This window comes from Leuresthes tenuis, unplaced genomic scaffold (assembly GCF_036924035.1).
Source record: "Leuresthes tenuis unplaced genomic scaffold, fLeuTen1.0.hap1 SCAF_16, whole genome shotgun sequence".
Lineage (NCBI taxonomy): Eukaryota > Metazoa > Chordata > Actinopteri > Atheriniformes > Atherinopsidae > Leuresthes > Leuresthes tenuis.
In genome coordinates, this window is record NW_027325370.1 from 8,372,909 (window position 1) to 8,390,607 (window position 17,699).

The following is a 17,699-nucleotide window of genomic DNA, read 5'->3' on the forward strand; positions in this document are numbered from 1 at the left end:
GAGCAAAATAACAGGAAAAAGAAACAATAAAAAAGCAATAAAAAATATATAACAAGGCAGTTTAAGCTTGCTTACCTTTGAATTGCACAATCTCTCCATTGGGAGTCTTTGGCAGCCCTTTGAGGCACACCTCACTGGTCAACGCCAAACTCACACCGCAGCTGCCCAACAGAAAGCCAATCTGCTGGCTGCCTGCATCCTGTGTTCAGAGACAACGGTCAGGATGGTGAAGACATGGTCTACAAAACTGAAACGATGATACAAAAACTCTAGCTGACAACATAAACGATGAACACTTATGCAGAGAAGCATCAGTCCCTTTGGGTTCTTCCATCATACTTTATCCGGTCTTTCATTTGACAACAAACCATTTCACCCACGTCACGTTTCTCTGAGGCTACCACAGAGTAACTGACAGCTTTACCTGTCGTGACAGCGGTACTTCGATGGGCACAGGGATGACCTCAGCTAACAGACAGCCATAGAAAGCCACCCAGAACATGCCAGGGTCACTGTTTGGATAAACCAACGCCACCTGAGAGGTAGAAAAAGCCGTTTCCATTGTTATGTTCCTTTATAATTTGATTACCAAGAAGTGTTACTCGATCTCTTACTCGATCTCCAGGTTGTAGGACAGGCTCAGTCTTGGTGCCCAATTTATTCAGTAATGTATAGGCCAGCTTCAGACTGCGACTCCATAGTTTTCCTGTGGAAGAGAAAAGGAGAAGAATTATTTTCATTCTTTTTTTTTGTTAATCATAATGCATTATCACTATGTGATATTTGATGAAGCTCATTTACAAGACATTTCCTTAATAACACACACGTGAAACGCATGAAAATCACACATGAAAATCACACATGAAAATCACCCCTATAACTGTATATAAACCCAGAGGCTCAACCAAAATCTTTAGTTGGTTAATCTCTAAGTTTTGCTCACCGTATGTGAGGGTATAAAGGGGTTTGCCAGTGATGTCCAGTACTGTGAGGGCAGGGCTCTTGGCCTGGGTGGCCCCCCAGCGGGCGAGAGCGGCCTGCAGAGCAGGAGGCCAGTTACTGACCACTCCGAGAGGCTCCCCCTTCACTGGGATGATTTGACGTCCTTCAGGTTTTGGGGTGTTAGGATCTGGCTGGGGAACTAGACATAAAAAAGAGAAACACATTAGAAAGAAACTCATCTGCAGTCCAGTGAATTTCAGACAGAAACACAGCGTTTCATTTGTCTGGGAAGGGAATTAAACTAAAAGATGTGTGCTAAACAAGAAGCATGTTTATTTCTAACAGTTTTATTAGCTTCGTCAGCACAAATAAAACATAGAAGGCATTATTTAAATATGTTTTTCTACAGTTCTAGCTGTGTCAGGAAGATCTAAAATTACAACAAAACTGCCATTGAAGCAACCCATCCAACAAACTCTGAGCTCTTGTTTTACTGACTTTTAGGACAGTGAACTTCAACCATGATAAATGCTTTTGCAAACTGATGCCCACTATGGGTCTTCACCTTCTACGATTTCCTCAGAGTCATCGAGGAAGAATTCGCTGAGTGGTGGTCTTTTGGGCCGCTTGAGGGTGTTCAACAGCTGCTGGATCTTAGTGGACACCCTGCTGCTGACAGGCACGCCTGGACAAACACCAAGAGAAGGCCGTCATGACAAACATATGCAGACAAACAAAGTAACACACACATGCAGTTCTTTCCAGCTTATAGCTCTACGTCATCACACGCTCTCACACAGGCAGAATCCTACGCAAGAGCACAGTCAGTGTCAGAATCAGCAGCAGGAAGGATTCGAAAGGGAAATTTGTACGCAAGGAGACACAGATTGGATGGTTTTAAGGAAAATCAAGTGTAGGAAGTTTTCTACTTCTAAACCTACGACACCAGACAAACAAAGAGATAGGCTGAAAAGCAAGCTGATTTGGGCCTCTTCAGCATCCCTCCCCTTCCCCAGGTTCGATGTATATTACCTTTTCTCTTTCCTTTTTTAAATGAAAGGCAAGGGACAGGGACAGGATTAATGGACCCAAAAGAAAGAACAAAATATCTGTCATTAGCAGTATTCACCACAGTGAAATGACAATGACTTTGAAGGTGATTCCCGGCCAACATTTGTCCCTCATTTGATCATATTCAATCAGCTTGTCACTGCGACACAGTGAGCCTTATTGGTCAATGGAAAACAGAAATATGTTAATCGTTGCCATGGTTAGAACATGCAAATGGTGTAATCTCCTGATTTGAAGAAAAAACTGTACCCAAAGTTTCACACTTGACGATGAGTTAGAAACCCCCACTTTATCCAATAAAACACATTTATCAACCTCCTGGTTTGTGTGAGTTTACCGTCAGCAGTATCCAGCATGCTGGAGCGGCTCTGTCCACGACTCATACCCTTGACTGCTGGGGGAAGGTCCACCCTGGAGCCTCTTTCCTGTGGAGTGGAAGATGTCACATCTGGGGGGACACTGTTTTCTGTTGGAGGAAATAAACATGAGCACTGTGAAGGACAAAAACAGCATCAGCAGTACTGATCAACCAACAGTGGAGCTCTCCATTAAGCAAAGTTTACCTATGCGTGTGTGGGCCAGTACGTCGGCTAACAAAGAAGCAGCAGGCGGAGGCTGGTGCTGAGGCTGAGTCTTAGGCTCTCCATGGGAGAGGGTTGAGGAAGCAGATGAGGAAGTGGAAGAGCTTTGGACGGAGCGATTGATCCAGTAATCGGGGCTCTGGAGGCTCTGGGCGAGCACTGCACTGAGTGCTGCCTTTCTGCGGAGAGAGCCTTCATCCTCTGATGCAGAGGATGTGTCTGAAAAATAACAGGAAACGCCCATCATACGTAGATTTAAATCAGCAAGTTTTATCATTTTGACATGATTTGGCAGAAACAACCTTTAAGGTCACAACCAACAAATCCACCTGCACAGTGGGTGAGATTTACCTGGAGGTGTGCAGGTGTCTAGAGGAGACTGAACAAAGGCGGAGCGTCTCTTGGTTGGCATAGGGAGCGCCATCTTCTCTTCTTTGTGTTTGGCCAGAGCCGCCTGCACAGCTTCTGTATGGATGTCTACACAAAAATAAAGAGACACAAACCAGAAACAAAATGACCTAAATGGTGAACAAACTGGCTTAAAACTTTACTTATGGTGGGAAATTGTTTTTAGAATACATTTTCGTCATATAGTATGCTGTATACCTGATCTGTAGCGCTCGTCCCTGGCCCCTCCACTGCGATGTGCACGATGGTGTCTGGAGGCTGAAGAGGTGGAGGGGCCCGGGGCCTCTGGACTCGGGCTCGGGTCGGCACTGTGGCTTGGGGATAGCTGTACATCTGGCAGAGAAAGATCCACATCTAAAGAACAGAAGCGAGCATGTGCAAAGTCAATGCAGATATGTGCAGGTCAACATTAATAAATAAAGCAAACATGGGTTTTAGGAACATCACACACACCTAAAGAAAACTCCTGCTTTACATAATGCCATTACAACAACATGTAGGCATAAATATTAGATGATTCTCTGATAATATATCTAAATTTAGCCTCACTAAAGAACCTCAGAAACTTAGAGGGGAAATAAGGATATGGACTAGAATGATGCAACTTACACTATTAACAGAGTATATGAAACTAGGTTATATTAAAGCAAATGTATTCTTCTTTTCTAAGAAGGCAGCAGCACTTGCAGAGTGGATGACTTTGAGGAACAAAAGAACCAAAGAAGATGGGCGTAGGAGCACAAAATCATCCTTGTGCAAACAAAGTTTCTTGGCTTCTGTCGACGTTGAAGGTAAACTGTCAGTCACTGAACAGAACCCACTAAAAACCAACAAAGCATTGAATATGGACACAATGTAAGTCTTTAGTTGGTCTTTGGGTGTAATCGCTCAACGTGAATCATGTGGTTGCACAAGCAGAAGCAAACCAAGGTCAAACTAAGAGAAAAGGAAGTTTTGTTTTAGTCTTTGGAAATTAGCTTACACACGAAAAAGTGCTTCTGTTAATGTGGTGCAATCCTTCCTGAGGAAACATAAAATGTGACTGAATAAATGTAGCACTCCAATCGGCACGAAGGCGACTGGCTCAAAGTGACACAGAGAAACGTCCCACTTTCACCGAATCATCACAGAGTCGAGAAAACCGAGTCAGACGACACTGAATCTTCAAAAGCGACAATATGGTTATTCTATATGAAACGCAGTTTTCATTTTGGCCACTAGAGTGCCACAGAAAGCCAGATATTCTATTGGACAACTTAGACAAAGAGAATTACACTCACTCTGGAGTCAGTAAAATTTCATAAAAAGGAAAATGGTTTCAGTCCAATTCACTTTGCAGCTGCGAGAGAAACATTGAATAAAATATAAATTCAAGCTTCGGGAAAAGCCTGACTTGGTAAGTTTCTTTGATGCAATGCAGTCACTTTACGTTTGTCCCTTGACAAAAGGTAGAATTCAAACACAGGAGAGAGAAGACAGATTCAGAAAGAAGGTGATAAAAACACAATGAGCAGAAGAAGAAGAAGAGCTGGTCTCACTTGGCAAATGGGGGATGTAGGAGGCCAGCAGCTTGGCTCTCTTCTTCTCATAGCCCTTCTGCGTGATGTCACCTAGGAGAGAGAACAGCAACACCACACTGTTATGTTAGTCATAATTACCACACAAACTCAAGACAACTGCACACACACTGCACTCCTCTGACACACACACACACACACACACACAGCTTCTGCTTCAGCTAATATATTTGCAGCAGTTGAGTCATATTAATAATCCTCTTTAAAACAAATCTTCTCAACTTCACATGTTGCCAGCTAAGTCTAATTACAACTACGCCAAGTGGTAGCACCATTGTTTGGCCTTACATTAGCCCCTGTGAACAAACATGATTAGTAAACAAAAACCTCCTCCTCGCCATGAAACCCAAATACGACTCTGGCATCTGGCAGATAACTGTGCAAGGCACAGAACAGCAGAGCAAAGAGGAGGACAGGTGAACAAGTTTCACATGGGGACCATTTGTCTCCTCGAACATCACCCCCCTTTCCCACCGTTCACTCAGCACCACTCCTTCCTAATTCGACCTTGGACTGTCAGGACACTCAGCGCTATCAGAGTTTGCAAGACAGCAACAGAGGTATGACAAAGTCCACCTATTTGGAACCCCAAAACACAGTCTGCTTATGCAGGAAACATTCATGCAAGACACTCTCTACCCCTCTCACCTCTCAGCTCATACACACTCCCCTGGTGCACACAAACAATCCTAATGCTACACTCCCCTACACAGCTTTCTTCTTTTTTTGTGCCCAGTGATAACAAGGTATGCGGTGTCAAGTGCAACAAGACAAAGGGCTGCTTAACCTCCATCCTCTGACATCTACCCCACACTGACAAGTGACAAGAGACCCTAGTCCAATCAACTGAGAGGAGGAGAAAGACCTGAGAAGCACATATAAAGAGGGGGTGAGGGTCAAAGCTGGAGTTTGAATGAAATGGGGTGATAAATGCACACTGAGGGCCACTGGCAGCAGCAAAACATAGTCTGGTGTGTGTGTGTGTGTGTGTGAACCAACAATGGAAAGAAAATAAGAGGAGAGAGTGAGTGCCAAAGTTCAGCAGGCAGAATGGAGGGAGGTGGGTTGGATAAGGCGGCACTGGGTGTGGAGTCCCAGATAGTGTGTGTTGTGTCTCAAAGCTTTCTCACACTCTGGTTACTGTCCACTGGAGTGTGGGATTTGCCTGGATAAACACGAAAATCTCCCCTTGGATGGAGTATATAGATCACCAGTATGGGTTAGTTTCCAGTTTTGCAGACTAACTTCTGATCGATTCCATACAGAAAACACTTGAGGTTTCACAAGACGGGAATTATGAGCAACAGGGGGAGAGGGAGGAACGTTTATAGAGAAATGGCCATCAATACAAAGTCGGACAGTTTTAGAGTGCGAGCGTATGAGCGCTCAGTGCTTTGTCACTCTGTGAAAAAGCTCAAATGGGGAGGCCAGCATTCAGCTGAGTCCACGCCCGGGACCACACTGGCTTAAAATCTATTCGGGAGTAAAAACACAACAGCAGATGTGTGTTATCGTCTCTTTTTCTTTGTTTATCCATTTCTTATGCATGTTACAGGCTTGTTTGTGTTGAGGCAAACACTCAGACAGACATGCGTGCAAAGCAATCAGAAGCAAATTAATTGTAGTGGACTGGAGCATCATTGTTGTCGGAGACAGCATTATGCCAAGCCCAGTTCTGATGCCCAAGCGGGGCCATGAGGGAGGAAGGGGGAGACGGAAAGACGGAGGGAGGGCAGTCATTAACACAGACAGAAGAGAGTCTGTGTTGATGTGGGGCTCAAACAACAGGCACAGATTGGCACGACCACACTGACTCTGTGTATGACAGAAGGCATAAAGACACTGAAAGACTCTGGGTTGAAAGACTGACTGTAACAGCTGGCTCAAAACAGAAGAAAAGCTGCACGTTTAAAGAGCAAGAATGTGGTGTTTTGAGTGTGAGCACGAGCAAAACAGTACAGTAACTGTGCGTGTGTGAAATCTGAGGTCAGAGGACAGGATATGAGCATTACCCCACCCTGTGTGCGCACTGCCAAAACTGTCTCCCTGCGTCTGTCTAGAGAAAGAGGAATGTGCTGATTGGAAAACACCATGCTAACAGAGATGGCCAACTGGCCAAGAGAGCTAGCTCATTGGCCAAAAAATCCCCTGTGGTGCAGGAAGCTGGTGGATGTGTGTGTGGACACAGCTGGTGCAGGTTAAAGGGTGCAACAGAACTCAGAAAAATGAAGGCTAATGGAGCCTGAAGCACAGTGACACTTCAAGCCTTCTCTGAGATGTGTGTCAGTATGTCAAATCAGAGGTGAGGGTTTTGTCCAGGGAAATGTCAGACCTCCTTAACATGCTGCAGTACAGGCAGCGCAAAGCATGTCTCTGAGATACATGAATGAAGTCACTCATCTTTTTTAATCCAGGCTTTTTAAAGTTTGTGTTTATCACGCTGGTTGTGTAAAACAGGCCTAACGATTCCTGCTTTCAACTGCTGCTGTAGACCTTTGACCTCAGGCCAAGTTAGAAAGAAGGCTGGACCCCTCACAGCTGACAGAACAGGTTACAGAGAGGATAAACACACACTCACACAAACCCGAATCCCAATGACTCAAACAAATACCGAGCTAAAGGCATGAAAAGGGTTTTACTAAACAGTACAAGTCATGCACTTAAGCATTACGGGTGAATTTTAGTCATACTCAAAGTGAATCAGCACAGTGGAGCCTTCAGTGTTTGTGTGGCTCAAGTGCATTTCATCTGTGTGTCATGCATCCCTCATAAAATACATCTCAAACTCCCTGCATCTCATAAAGACACACTTACTCAGAGAATGGAATGACTCCGAACGTAAAGATTACAGTGGATGGAGGGTAAATCACGGGGGGCAGAAGAAGGTGTTCAGATTCCATAGCAAGATAAAAATCTGTTGTTTTTCCAAGCAGCTAAAATACTCAATTATCTGAAGATGACATACTTGGCTTTCTCAGGAAAAAAGAAAGCAAAAAAAAGTGTGGCAACAGAAGAGAAAACAGTCAACATCCCTGAATGTGAGCTCATAACTGATGCGAGCAGACAGGGTCTGAAATGGACAGTTAACACTCACTCCTCCACCAGCCCAACTCCTCAGAAATCAGATCAATGTCAGCAGAGCACATTAGAGAGCAAAAGATTGCTGCTGTGCGTATGCTGTGTGGTGGGGGCAGCGGATGCCTTCAGAATCATCTGACTGGCCTTCCAGCACTCACATGTTTACGTTAGATGAACAATCCCTTACTTCTCTTTTAAGGAAGCTTAAAAAAAACATGAGGTCATCTCCCCAAACACCATGTGCTTTATGTTGGGGGGGGGGCTCCTTCCACTTGAAACTAGTTTGCGAAAACACTCGAGTCTTGAATCACTTGAACTCACTTGAAAAAAAAACTAAACACCCAAATCCATCCAGATCTCTGCAGATTAGTACCACACCTCTCTCTGTGCTATCCTTCCACTTTCTAAAAGTTTGCCCGCTGACCTTCATTTTTATTTCTTATCTTTTTTATCTTATAAAGGTGGTCTTGCTCGAATAACTAAAGGAAGTTTTAAATTATTTGGGGCCCATTTGGTTGTAAAATGATCACTGGACATTCTACCCACCTTTGATATGCAAGGACTTTTGGAGTTAAATAAAGCTTTTAAGGAAACATACATTTATTGAGCATTCAGAGCACAAGGACCCTCCCCTGCTTACACACATGCAGTCCCCCCCCCCCCCTGTGTAATTACAGCGGGCAGATTAGCAAGTGCCATGAGTGCCACCCACAACTTCCACTTGCCTCACTCACACCACATCAGTTCCGCTCGCTGCTTACAGACACACACGTTTGAAAACGCATAACTTTACCATGAGATGCACATTTCCACGAGGTTAACTGACCTGATTATACAGTTAGCTAAGCAGTAAACAAAACCTTCCTTTTTACAGGACAAAAATCAGGACGTGCTCACTTTTTGGGCTTAATCCGTAATCTCACTTTACAGATCAGATTATTTATGTGAATTAGTCCAAAGCACTGATGTATAAAAAAATGAATTAATAGAAAAAGAACTGAATCTGGCCTCCAACCGTAGAGCGTAGGACCTCTGACTGTTAGAAGTCATGGATGTTACGATCTACTCAAAAGCTGACCGATTTACAGTCTGTGACAAATGTGGCGCAAAAAACATTCAACACTAATACTGTCCTGTATCACAACATATCACAAAACCTAGTGGCCTTCTGTGAGAAAATAATAGTGAGAAGATGCCCTGAACAAGCCCAACACACAGCTACAGTATGCACATTCACATGTAAATACAGACCAACACTGGGGTTAAGAGAGGAACTAACGTCACCCACAAGATCTTATTTATAGAGACTCTGAGCAGAAACACAGAAACAATGGGCAGACTGTGCCGAGAACATGGGTAAATAGCACTTAGCAGGAAATGCAAATGAATGAGTCTGACACCAAGGCCATTTAATGGCACCTGGTCTCTTAGTTCTTAGTTAAAGAAGATGCTGGCAGCTTATTTGAACCATGCTTGCAGAAAGAGGGAAGCACAACTCTGATTTTGCACAGCAGAAGATTCACAGCTCATTTCAGTACAGTAAACTACAAGTGGAACAACCGTCTTAATCAGTCAAACCGGAGAAAAGTTTGTGAAAACTACTTCGATGACAAGAAAAGGCGAAAGCAGCCTCGTCTGCAAATATTCATTTAGATGCCAAGAGTGGTTTAATCTTTTATCTTTAGGTAAAGCTTGTTTTTGCATGTTATTTCCATCTTGTTTCACAACATCTACTAACCTGTTATAATGAGAAAACGAGCTTTGGTTCTTCGATGTTACAAAAGTGATGATCACAAACAGAAGACAAACTTAATCACATTAACCCCGACAACACAAGGCCAGTTATCTCGATATAATAACACACATTTATCCATTTTCACAACAAAACCATCCTTGTCCTCAAGAAACAATGAGAGAAAAACCCAATATCGCTACTAAGTGTGCGTCGTTATCTTGAGATGAAGAAATAATTAACTTGTGGTCTTGAGATACTAAAAAAACGTTTGGAGCCTTGTGGCTTTGGGTTTCTGTTCATAACTGGCAAATTATTTTTGACAATGCCAATAATTCCAATTTATAAACAGAAGGTTTGCTGTCTTACAATGTTTTAAGTAGACTTTAGAAGATAAGAATCTTTTTTTAAAGCCCTTTCTCGGTCTCTCACTGACTGCGCCCATCATTTCTCACTCACGGCGCATTTTGTCCATATCTTGGTGGTGATTAAAACAAATTTGTTAAGACCTCCCACCACTAGAACCGATGTTTTCCATTCCAAAGCCAACAAATCCATGTGGGGGGGGGGGAGAGAGAGATCAGTCAAACAGAGAAGATGAAGTGATCTCTGGATGGCTGAAGAAATCTGCCGGCCAGCTGAGAAAAAAGCTGGGGGAGTGTAATTTCTCATGGCAGGCTCTCCATCTGAGGCTGGACTTGGTTTGTATTTGGTCTCTTGAAGGGCGGAACGAGCGGGTCGTGACAGCATACGGCCTCGTCTAATGATGACTGAGCGCGGTGGGCAAAAACAGAATTAACTGGCGTGCATCACAGTGATCTTCCGTAAGATGAACATATTTACAGTGATACACAGATATTATGCATCCATTGGCCAGTTTACGAGGTAAAAGTTAAACAATGTGCATTACAAATGAAGGATATCTGTTATGTGAAGCGGGTGGACAAAATACACAATATTAAAGAGCACCATAAACAGACATGCTCTGAAATGCTCTCTGAGCGGAATCAACCCCTCTCAAAACAGCGAAAGCCCAAATATTCCACAGAAGTACTTATACAGCTGATAATGCAGGTCATGAAATTCAACAAGACACGCTTACATATGTAGATAATGTAAGATAAATTAACATAAAAAATGTGTTGTTGTCATATAATGATGGGCTCTATGGAGAAAGTGATGGATATCACCACCGTTCACTTAGTTAATCGTCTCCTAATCTGTCTTTTTGTTGTTGTACAGCAAAATTATGTATTCAGGAGTTTATTACTAGTCCCCTTTCAATTGGAAAAAAAAGAAAATATCCCCAAATTTCAAAGAGAAATTTGACTTTTTACGACCTTCGTTTGCCCGTATAAGGTTTGAAAAAACTAGATAATCAAAGACGATAATCTTGAATAACCCAGCACGAAGAATATAACAAGGGATGTCAGTAGTGTTCAAATTAGAGGTGAAACCACCTTAAAGGGCTCTGCTGGCACACAACTGAGGTAGGAAACTTCAGATGGCTAAGCTCCAGAAATGGAAATATGCGTGCACGTCAACACCAATGAGATAGTAGCACAAATGTGAGGCAATCACAACCAAAAAGCCTTTCAAATAAAATGCCCATGAAATCTATGAGGAAACACACCCATACACACATCAACATGCTGCCTGAGTCAAGCACCTAATCACTCCGTGAAATCAGACCTTCCGGTATGGGACACGAATTCTTAAGCACAATTGTATTGGCCCCCTTAAATTATAATTAAGTCCACTAAGAAGTATGAATAACACTCTTTCTGCGTTGCTGAGGTAAGATAAAACTGGACTGACAGCATCCTGAAAGTCTTGCCAAAGTAATAAAATAATGTTCCTTCCAAGCCTTGAAAGCATTTTCACTCTGTTTGAGAGCAGAGGGACTTTTGCAGCATTCCTCCATCACTTCCATCATGCGCGACATTTTGAGCTCACTGTGTGAAAACGGTGATGTTTTTTGAGCGGGGGGGGGACTTACACATCACTGAAAGCTCACTTTGGCTTGGTCTCTGTGAGAGAGATTGAGGAAAAAGCACACTTTCTGTACACTTCTTTACTCCGCATCACTGATTCCAAACTCACTTTATAACTCACTTGAATGTGGCACTCTGGACTCACGTATTTTGCTACATCCACACGCTTCTCTGGGTCACTCTGTTCTCAAGTCATTCAAGTTTCCGTGTCACAGGCTATTTTCTAGATAAATTCAAAAGGCATCGCTTCATTAAAAGTGAGAGAAAAAAAGAGAGATTTGACTGCAGAATCTGATATTTGATGTCAGGGAAGTAACGACAGGTCTACTGTAAGTAAGTGGTGAGCTGTAAGTTTCGGCTCTTAGTTGGATGGATAAGCGAGACCACTTGAGACAATGATTTCTGGTTGGATTACCTAAAAAAAAATCTAATCTGTCCTATCAGTCCAATTTTGGCATTTATTAAAAAATTCTTGCCAGCGACTTCCTTAGTGACAGAGACTCAATGACGTGGCACTGAAACAATGGGACAATAACATCACTGATGTTACTTGTTAAACCAGAGTTAAACCAGAGCCTTTCATGAGTTCAGAGACTACATTTATCACAATTCCTACACGAATACATGTTTCTGTGATAAAATGTTTCAGCGAATAACCATAAAGGGATAGTCTGATATTTTCATGCACATTTTCTTTCATGACAAGAGCTACATGAGGGCAACCACAATCACGCCTGTACATGAAGAATGAAGCTGGAGCCACGAGTTGCTTTCCTCAGTTTTGCTGATTTATTGCCATTTTCACAGGATCCTAGTTCCCCAGATGTATACAACTCAACTGGCCCAGACACAAAAGGAGGTGTAAAGTACATCAGCAGAATAATGAACTGGGGAATATGGGATCTTGCTGCTTTTGATGTGCTCCTGGCTTTCCTCACAGACTGATAGCAGTGACTAACAGCTATAATGATTCCTGAAAGTAGAAAATTCTTGTGTAAACTGATGACCAGGTGGTTACGGCTCACACGTCTGATTCACTGGATGTCATCTACTGGTCTAAACCTGCTGACTGCTGGATTCTCCTCTCCTTTTCCACTTCCTGCGTTTTACAATGTATTAAAAAAAAAGAAAAGTCAATATATAAGTCATATAAGTGCATATGTATATAATATTCACAACTTTATAAAGGGGACATTAAAGAAGGTTTTTCCTGCCCAACCCCCTTACAAGAATGCTACAGCATATCGGCCAGGCCACTCTTTATCACAGACACATCCCTGTGAAGATGGATCTGTCTTTGCAAGCGAGACAAACCACGAGCTAAAATGCCCTCAGCAGTAAGGTCAGTGGTTTGACTCCCAGGCAGCTGAGACTCTGCTGAATGCCATTTGCCCGTCCTCTTTCTTTTTCCGTTTATCTTTCCTGCACTGTGAAAACGAAGTAAAATATCATTCTTTAAAAAAGAAAAAGCTCCTTTATTAACATGTTGCAGCTCATGAGTTAAGTCGGTTCAAACTGTGGTGATTTTAAGGGGAACTTTGAGCTGAAACCATGTGACGAAAGGCAAACTGGATCCGAACAAAATTGTCTTTAATTGTCTTTCATTCTGTGTCTAAATCAGCTTTTTTCACAGCAGAGATTGTTCACATGTCAGAGGTACAAAAACACATTTTTAAACAGTCAAATTAACGCTGCCTGAACGCCACCTTCAGACTGACTCTCCGTTGCACTTGAATCAAACCAGGAAACGTCAACAAGTCAAAACATCTGTCCTGCGGTACAAAACAAGCAATGTGAGAAGTTTTGTCACTTCCTCTACTGTTTCAATGAGGCTAACCTTGAGGATAGAGTGATCAGGTCAGCAGTTTGACTCATTTCAGCACGCAGAAAAGAGAACAAAAAGAGAAGGTGCTCCTTTAAGGCTCCTGTATGACAGAGTAGTATTTTAGCTTTGCTGGGTAACCAGATTGTATCGACTGGTGGAAGTGAGTTTGGGGTCTCGGGTTTCCGTGCAGCAGTGTTGTGACAGAGATACAGCGGCCAGAAGTGTGGGGCGGACCTGACCTAAGGTTCCCTCAGCCCCATACATCAACTGAAGGGTCATGAGTGTGTTCTGCTTTCCAGAAACACTTGGGTGGTCAGTGAGTATCCAAGAAAATTTAGTGCAAGTTTAGCAATATATTCTGATTGTTACATCTCTCTGTGGGGGACATATGAACAAATGATGCTCCCTGATAGTGCTTCATTGCTCACGAGTAAAAAGGGGACATTAATGTAGAAAGATTAAGGATAGCCTGGCAGTTGACCAAATTAATATGGGACACTCATAATAGACTAGCAGCAGCCTTTGAAAAACACCTCCTGGGGTCTAAAGCTGACACTGCAGATCTCACTGCCTACATTCCACTCATAGACAGCTCATGGTCCTGACCTCACGCCACCCACCACTCACAATCATTAAACAGCCTGTCATCAGGATGGGAACCTTTCACTGCAACTGTAAATGATGACTTTCACTCTGCGAGTCGTTCAAAAGGATGCAACAGCAGGGAAATGTGTAAAGGAGGAACGCAAAGTGGTGACAAACACGTCTAAACAGCAGTTTACCTTGTTAGAAAACGTCTGTCACAATATTTGTGAGAATGTAGTTTAAAAGATACACTTTATTTGGAGTCTGGCCGACTTCTGACATTTGTGAATTAAGTCAGCATTATAAAAGTATGAATAATCTTTGCACTGTGTTAGTGTTTATGGAGTTTGTTATGAAGCTGTGCAGAAGTACAGACATATAGAGTGCATCAGATGGGTCGATATGTGTGGAAATGTGAGTCGGAGTAAGGCATCTGGGTTATTCAGCTATTCTTCTTTGGCTTTTCAGCAGCCCTTTCTTCCTTCGTTTCGGTTTGTGGTGTTAAGTTATGGTGGAGCTGTCCCCTGAGAAATTACGCTATAATATGGGCTGCCAAGTTCTATCAAAGTTTTGCACAGAAACAACAGGCAGACATGCCTTCACGGCTGTACATCAAATCATCTCAACCTGTTGCATCAGTGCTTGTTGTTGGCCAGCCCAGACGCAGCTGTACGAATAAACGAGAAGGGAGGGGGAAAGGCACATTCTGCCATAGAGAAGGAAACGTGAGCTCTCGAATTTGTATTTTTCCCAAGCAAAGTCTAAAGGATAAGTTTTATTAGATATTCTTGTCATCATAACTCCGGTGACTGTTCCGCCCCAATCCCAGCCAAGTGATTTTAATAATAACCAGACAACTGTCAGTGTGCCGTCATTGCCTGTGGGAGTATTTCAGACACGGCACAAACCTCCCCCAGAGTTTAGCCTTCCAACTGATGTCAAGAGTGTAAAAAAATACTGTTGTGTTAATATGGCGAAACTACTCGCTGTGATATGTTGGATACATTTCCAGAAACACTCAGCACTAACGTCACAGAATGCAGTTAAAAAAACCTGCATGGTATGTTCATAACAACAAGCATAATGTTTACAGGCACACAACCAATTTTAGCCCGTCTCCAGGAAATGACTAAGGCCAGATCTGCAAGTAACTCTACCAAGGGAATCAAAATATCAACCCATATTAACTCCAAATATGAACCCACTCAATGCAATGAACACATAATACATTGACTTGTAAAAGACTGACACTATAGACAGTTGTGAAGCCACTCCCATTCAATGTGTTCTCAAGGCCTTTGTTTAGCCTCCTTCTCTGGGGAGTTGAATTAAAGGGGTCCATGACTACAAGCCAAGCTCAAGTACAATGTGTTCTGGGAGGCCGGGAGGGGAGATACACATCGGATCGTTGAAGGGGTTTCCTGAGGACTTCTACTCTACTCGCTGGGAAAGTTTGATAACCCTTTGGCTCTGCACAAGAATTAGGAAGGTAACTATTCAAACACAGCACATGTCCAACATAAAAGAGCTTCTGAAAAAGAAATGGCCCGATGAGCAGGACACAGAGAAAGCGGCTGACCTTTTGGAAACTTTCATTGTACATTTACAGCAGGACTGTTTTACCCCTGATCTCTGCTTTCCCATCAGCCCTTCCTGTGACGCAGGCCTCAGTTTTCATATATAGAAACTTTCTGGCTGCTGAGAAAATACCTCATGTTCCTCACACCCACTTAAAAGGTTTCAGCGATCAGCTGTGGAGGACCAGCTGAAGAGGCCAGGGGGGAGACGGAGTCAATGTGGTGGAGACCGTGCAGGACAGCCTCTACAACAAACAAGAAGGTGTGTGACCAGAGCTCTGCTCAAACATCTGTCTCCAGTTAATGGCAATTCTTGCTCATCTTCATAGATGAATCACAATTTTCCCCTCGGATCTGCTCACTGAAAACGGACAGCAGGGGTAACCCAGACAAGTTAATTAACCTCTAAACCTGCCATCTCTGGGACGCTAACAAGCTAACTAACCCAGCCAAGATACTTTGCTGCTGGCATCAGTCTGCATAATTTACTGGCAACAGGTTACAGTGCAAATGTTGCAAAACACTAAAACATGAAACGTTATCTGCAGTGTTTTGCATGCATGCAGTCAGGCGATTTCATTTAACCAAGAGTAAAATGTGACTTTAAATAGTGTCTGAGGAAGCGTTATCGTCAGGTCAGGTGACCAAAACGCTGCACTGACAGGCTACAAAAGAACCGACTGCTGTAGTATACTGACTGGAAGAAATGTCAAAAGCTGCTTGTCAAGCAGAAAACCAGTCAAAATACTCACTGGTCTGATGCTTTTACCATTAGCACACCTCGAAAAAGAAACTCAGGGGGTCTGACAGCGGGTTGATTGGTTTAAGAGGGGTACCTCCAAACAGGCTGGGGTGTTCCAGCCAGTGACCCACATGTAGCAGCCAACCAGCCAGTTAGTCAGTTGAAGCCAATTGGTGGGTTGAAAATGTGTTTGCTACAAACCAATGTATCGTAGCCAGGAATTAGCTTAAATGAGAACACGCACACCTTAGACTGGCTCCTTAAAACTTTGAGAGGCCTCCACTGCAGTAACGCTGGAGCTTTTGTGTCAAAGAGATGCTTGTTTTCTCTTCCTCAGGCATGAAACCAAATTGGTCTTGCCAGCTAGGTCTATTTATGTTCACAAGAGCATTCTTGAGTATTAGCATAGTCACGTGGCCCCCTGGATAGCTGATATAAAGTAGCGATAGACCAGAGGGGCCCTGGAAAACTTCAGGAAAAAACTCCAGGAAAAACAATTCAATCAAAAAGCACTGAAATACTCAGCTTCTAATTTACCCAACAATTTATTAGTCTGTTATCAAAAGTCGGTGCAATGTCCGGGAGGTGTCGCACCCTCACCTGCAGCTCATGCTGAGATAACATGTTGGTTAAATGATGAATGAACGTGGGTGCTGACTACAAGAGAGGGTCTGATATCATAAAATCCTCATTCATTCTTGCCCTACGATGAGTCACAGTGTGCATCTGCCTTCAAAACAGAGGCAAAAACAGGTTCTCTCACTTTGTGGTGGATGGATGTGCCCGGAAGAAGAGGACACACCTAAATTCAGTGACTCACAGATCTACAACAGCACAGGGCACAGCATGCACAGTTTTTTTTATAAACACTGACTTGAGACACGTGTTGGTAAGATGTGACATCAAGGTGAAACTTTATTCATATAGACAACAGCCAGGTCTGCTCAAGGACACGTGAATTCTTTCACACACAAATACTTAAACTCACGTTTTTAATGGCATTCTGCACACACTGTCCTGCTTTTTCATGGCTTCCATGTGTCCTCTTAGATTCTCACTGCCAAGTAACAGCTGAGGCCTGAAGCTGGGGCATGGTAGAAGTTTGAGCTGCTAGTGGACTTTTTTTTGCCACAGTTTAATTATTAAATGCAACAGCTTAGTAATATTCAGTTTAGTGCATCAAAAGTCTCAAAAGGACCATTTCTGATGTGCTACATTTGAGTTTAGTTTATTCAACTTGAGCAACATTCCACTTTCTCCTTATTTGTTGATTTCAGCCGCATTGGCCACCTTTACCCGACCTGAGATGTGAGCACCGTCTACAACTTCAGCATCTTCAACTATAACGATGAGCTTTCACTCATCAAAAACTGTGCATGTGAAACGTTGGGTGCTATATTGAGTGGGACCTCAACATAGCTGCTGGCAAATGTTCAAAGATGTATGGTTGGGGGTTTTCACATGCCTCAACTTGTACCTGGGGAACATAAAGAAGTCACGTTCACCAGCCACACAACCAACAAGCCCACCCACACCACTGTGAGGGTGTTCTGGTATTTAATGAGAGCATGTGAATAATTCAGCCAA

The 17,699-nt window shown here is 43.1% G+C and overlaps 1 protein-coding gene across 3 annotated transcripts in view; it reads right to left on the bottom strand.

Annotated features, from left to right (window-relative positions):
• Window positions 1-17,699, bottom strand: part of dip2ba (disco-interacting protein 2 homolog Ba) — a 41,112-nt gene that overhangs the window by 17,074 nt on the left and 6,339 nt on the right. Inside the window, exons 2-11 of one of the 3 annotated variants that reach the window (XM_072366781.1) lie at window positions 4,541-4,612; window positions 3,201-3,335; window positions 2,946-3,071; window positions 2,577-2,813; window positions 2,351-2,479; window positions 1,508-1,627; window positions 944-1,141; window positions 615-706; window positions 425-535; window positions 76-199 (exon numbers count right to left, since the gene is read on the bottom strand). In XM_072366781.1, the coding sequence (XP_072222882.1) occupies window positions 76-199; window positions 425-535; window positions 615-706; window positions 944-1,141; window positions 1,508-1,627; window positions 2,351-2,479; window positions 2,577-2,813; window positions 2,946-3,071; window positions 3,201-3,335; window positions 4,541-4,612 (1,344 nt within the window). Of the gene's footprint in view, window positions 1-75; window positions 200-424; window positions 536-614; window positions 707-943; window positions 1,142-1,507; window positions 1,628-1,974; window positions 2,252-2,350; window positions 2,480-2,576; window positions 2,814-2,945; window positions 3,072-3,200; window positions 3,357-4,540; window positions 4,613-17,699 lie in introns of those variants that run through there. The other 2 variants (XM_072366780.1, XM_072366782.1) reach the window with 2 other exon arrangements.